This window comes from Miscanthus floridulus, chromosome 1, assembly GCF_019320115.1.
Source record: "Miscanthus floridulus cultivar M001 chromosome 1, ASM1932011v1, whole genome shotgun sequence".
NCBI classification, from domain to species: Eukaryota; Viridiplantae; Streptophyta; class Magnoliopsida; order Poales; family Poaceae; genus Miscanthus; species Miscanthus floridulus.
The window spans coordinates 25,495,818-25,500,791 of record NC_089580.1 but is presented as its reverse complement, the minus strand read 5'-3'; the positions used below and the strand labels follow the sequence as shown (position 1 = coordinate 25,500,791).

Here is a 4,974-nt window from a genome sequence, read left to right as displayed (position 1 = left end):
GGCCCGCCGTCCCACAGCGCCAACAAGCGTTGGGGTCGACCTTCTTCTTCTTCTTCTTCTTCTTCTTCTTCTTGAAAGAAGCCTTATCGCGGCGCTTGCCATAGCCACCGTGGCTGGAGAAGGCTTCCCGGGACTTCTTCCTCTAGGTAGCCCACTCCTCCTCTGTTAGCAGCAGCTTGCCACTGTCCATCGTTGTTGTGGCCTGCTCCATGCACTCATCCACCGCCCACAGATGGCCTGTCACATCCTCAATGGTGAGGGTGGATAAGTCCAGCATCGTCTCTATGGAAAGAGCGATCTGGATGTACTTCATCGGCACGGAGTGGAGGTACTTGGAGACCGTCTCTTCTTCGTCGATGGTGATGCCATGGCTCCTTAGTTTGCTAATGAGCGTCTGTAGGCGTAGGGAGAAGTCCTCCACCGATTCACCATGCTTGAACTTGAGGTTGGCATACTCCTGCTTCAGCAGCTGGGCCGTCACCTTCTTTGCGCGGTCGGAACCAACGCGCATCGCCGCAATGGCCTCCCACGCCTCCTTAGCAGAGCTCTTCGCCCCCTACGGCTCCCTGTACTCTGCTGGCACAGCAGTGAAAACAACCTCAAACGCTGACATGTCATCTTCTTCGTTGTCGGTGCCCCTGTCAACAGCATTCCAGAGCCGTCGGGCTCTGAGCTTGACCTTCATGGTCACCGCCCACTCGTCATAGTTGGTGCGAGTAAGCGTCGGCCAACTAGTGTTGCTGACCTCCCGCACTGTGCGCACAACGACCTCCTGTCGTGGCTGGGTAGCCACAGCAGCGCCGCTGCTGTCGCCCATCTTCAAACCATCCATCATCACCAGCGGTTAGTCCGGCGACGGCGCTGGTACGGCTCTGATACCACTTGTTAGCCCCTGGATCTTCGGAACGGGTGAGCCAACCACTCCCCTGTGTTGCCGACCACACACTATGGCTAGAGGTAGAAGAAGGGAGGAAGAACAGAGCGCGCGCACACACACAGCACAAGCACCAGCGTTGGCTGGGGCTCTGTAGAGGAGATGGCAAAACTGAACTCGCTTTCTTTACTGAGTTACAGTGGGAAGCTATATATATACAACTTTACCCATCTAATCACAGTGCACAGACATGTCAGGCTGTCATACTGCTACAGTAACTAGATGTGACAGCAGGGCTGACTTTGGCGCCTGCCCCTGTTGTAGCTACAGTACGACAGGGGAGCCTTTCGACGCCTGCCGCTGCAGCAGCTACAGTGCAGCAGCAGGAAGCCCTTTCGGCGCCTGCCCCTGCCGCACGTTCACATGGGGGAGCAGCAGATTACTTAATAAGTCGTCCCAAAGAGTTTATTCGCAGGAGTTCTAGAAATTACATTTGTATGAGCAGCTGCCTAAAGCTAACCACCCCTGTAAATTGATTTGGCGGTTGGCTTAACACAACTGCGCTTGGAAACCGATTTCCAATGAGGGCTGGGAGCATGACACTACAAAGACTAGATCTTTTACATGGCGCAATAGGAATTTCTAAAACCACCCATGATAATCGTTTTGCACAGTATAGTGCTATTCATTTTTTTTGTAAACTCATTGTAAGCTAGAAAAACAGCATAAATTCAAACAAAAGGATATAAATTACTAAATCCCAAACGACACCTAGGCACTTTAATTTGTATCCACGAAATATGGCCGACCCCAATCTCTCCAAGGATAAGAGACACCCAATGATCTCTCTACGTACTGTAAGCCAAGAGATTCCGTGGCTACCACCGTTGGAAAACTAAGGAATCCACATCGATCACTTTAAATTTCTTGACGTCTTGACCCAGGAATCTATCACCCACGGCTCCATCAAGGAGAGCCGCTGGCTCACGTCACCAGTCCAATTCCAAGTTCCCAGCAGCAGAGGCAGCCCTCACCAGCAGGAACCCAACGAAGCAAAGGCCGGCCGGTAGCCCAAGCCGCAGCAAGTGCGCGATTCATATTTGTAAACTCGTGTGGACTCCCTGTTCTTGCCCGTCTCACTCGTCGAAAATAAAACGGCCGGTAACATCATGTTCGTTATTCTAATTAATGCACTGATGTCCTCTAGCTGCATCAAGATTGATTACATGCTCATGAATTGTGGACCCTTTCAAGAGAACGAGTGAAAGACAATACGAGTGATTGACGATGGTCGTCATGTAGTAGGAGCTTACTTCACGCCTCTTTTCTTCGTGTCAGTCAGTCGTCATGATTCCTCCATGGATATAATTTGTGTTAGGCTAAATCGTCTGCTAGCACTAATGATAGAGTAACAGTTAACCATGCCTAACTACATATCCTTTTTGCACTGGTCCTTTCCGGCTCCCTGAACTGCTATATAAACCCCTGCCTGCACTGCAGGATTTGGCCAAGCATCAGCAGCTAGCTAGGGCACATGAGCTAAAGAAGCTAGCATTGCACATTTGCACACTAGCCAGTAAGTACACACCAAGCTGCTGGGTAGTGCATAGCAGCCGCACTTGCTTGACCATCCACTTGGGGAAAAAAATTGCTGCAAACATGTCGGCGTCACGTTTCCTCCTCACCGTTCTCGTCGTGGGCAGCGTGTGCACCGCCGCCGCTCCTCGTGCGCTCGCGGCTCGCGAGCTGGCCGGGGAGGAGGAGGTTGCCGCCGCCGCTGCGATGGCGTCGCGGCACGAGAAGTGGATGGCGGAGCACGGGCGCACGTACAAGGACGAGGCGGAGAAGGCGCGGCGGCTGGAGATATTCCGCGCCAACGCGGAGTTCATTGACTCGTTTAACGCTGCAGGGAAGCACAGCCACCGGCTGGCCACCAACAGGTTCGCCGACCTCACTGACGAGGAGTTCCGGGCGGCCAGGACCGGGTTCCGGCCGCGCCCGGCGCCGGCTGCTGCGGGGAGCGGCGGCGGCGGCCGGTTCAGATACGAGAACTTCAGCCTGGCGGACGCGGCGCAGAGCGTGGACTGGCGGGCGATGGGCGCCGTCACCGGCGTCAAGGACCAGGGGGAGTGTGGTACGAACCAAACACCTGACCTGCGCACATGCATGATGCATGCATACTGAATACTAGTGACTGATTCTCAAGTACTATTTAATTTGAAACGAAAAAACAAATGAACGTTATTAGGATAAAACTAGCTGATGACAATCTTCTGACAAGTACGTAGTTGGTAAAAAATACTAGTGGAGTGCAGATGTTTGCACTCGTGCCGTGCATGCGTGGATACGTCTCCATCTAGCTAGCTTTTTCATATATAGCGCGCGCACGCGTGCGGTCAAAACTCGAAACGGAAAGGTAAATAGCAGAACGGACACTGGACTAGTGGAGCTTATACTGATAGTAGAAGACTAGAGTCTACTAGCTACATGCATGCACTTTTGGTCGTCCAACATAGGCTGCATGTGCACGCAGGTTGCTGCTGGGCGTTCTCGGCGGTGGCGGCGGTGGAAGGGCTGAACAAGATCCGGACGGGGCGTCTGGTGTCGCTGTCGGAGCAGGAGCTGGTGGACTGCGACGTCAACGGCGAGGACCAGGGCTGCGAGGGCGGCCTCATGGACGACGCGTTCCAGTTCATCCAGCGCCGCGGCGGGCTGGCCTCGGAGTCCGGGTACCCGTACCAGGGCGAGGACGGGTCGTGCCGTTCGTCCGCCGCATCCGCGCGGGCGGCCTCCATCCGGGGCCACGAGGACGTGCCGCGCAACAACGAGGCCGCGCTGGCGGCGGCCGTGGCGAACCAGCCCGTGTCCGTGGCCATCAACGGCGAGGACTACGCGTTCCGGTTCTACGACAGCGGCGTGCTGGGCGGGGAGTGTGGCACCGACCTCAACCACGCCATCACCGCCGTCGGGTACGGCACGGCGGCCGACGGCAGCAGGTACTGGCTGATGAAGAACTCGTGGGGCGCGTCGTGGGGGGAGGGCGGCTACGTCCGGATCCGCCGCGGCGTCCGCGGGCAGGGCGTCTGCGGCCTCGCCAAGCTGCCGTCCTACCCCGTCTAAGCCAGGCCGGCCCAACGGCGGCGTGCGTGCGGGCCGATCGATCGCGTCCACCAACGTAACCATCGCAGCATACAGTACGGATGATACTGTTACATCTATCGAAGACAAGCGATGTGCGCACGGCTGCTTCTACTACTTATTAGATTATATATATCCTATGACTATGGTGTGTGTAGATGATTATATAGTGATGGACTGATGGTCGAAATCACGACCCAAGCATTATATATTTTACGTATACTCTCAGCCATAAGAACGTCGCTGAGGTATTAGTTGGACCTTACGTGTATTGTAATGTACAGATTGGCTTGAATGAAACCAGTTAAGTGTGAACAAAAACATGTACTGCTATATTCTGAAAGTGTGAATTTCTCAAAAGTAAATTTTGAAACCGTGATGAACGTACACTGCAATATGATCGTGTGTATTCGTACACTGCATATATACACACCATGTTGACGGGCAAAATTGACACTGCACTCAATGAGAGCCCATCATTTTTTTTTTCTTGGAATGACTACTTCGTTCTCTTAAAAACCAAGAATTTTAGGTTGGTAAAACTTCATTTTTGTTTTAAAAAAGCATCGCAAGCACCCGGATAGATTCAATGGCTATCCCCGCCATGACGCCCCTAGCTAGGCGCCATCTTAGGCTCCGAGAAGGAGCATAGAAATATGATACGTGCATACAATGCAAAAACTTATTAAATGCGGGGTGGTAATCAGGTCAAGAAGTGCAAACCATTGGAGATGAGACGATGTATACCTTATTACCAGTTGCCAAAATGCTCTCGACCATGGTGTTGAGCTTGCCGCAAAGACTTGCAAAGCCAAGGCAAGGGTCGCAGGCCATAAAGGCTCATCACAGCCATCGGACTCTCTTGGTCACCTTGCATCGTGAACTATGGAGCTTCTCCACCAAAGAACAGATCTCCTCTTCCCCGGCATACCAAGTCACTGCCACTTCACAACAAGCTCACA

The 4,974-nt window shown here is 53.4% G+C and overlaps 1 protein-coding gene across 1 annotated transcript; it reads left to right on the top strand.

The window, feature by feature from the left end:
* Nucleotides 1-1,848: 1,848 nt before the first annotated feature.
* LOC136462521 (senescence-specific cysteine protease SAG39-like) lies at nucleotides 1,849-4,333 on the top strand. The gene is made up of 2 exons (XM_066461648.1): nucleotides 1,849-3,008; nucleotides 3,408-4,333. The coding sequence occupies exons 1-2, from the start codon at nucleotides 2,534-2,536 to the stop codon at nucleotides 3,992-3,994; spliced, it is 1,062 nt and encodes a 353-aa protein (XP_066317745.1). The 5' UTR covers nucleotides 1,849-2,533; the 3' UTR covers nucleotides 3,995-4,333.
* The last annotated feature ends 641 nt before the right edge of the window (nucleotides 4,334-4,974 follow it).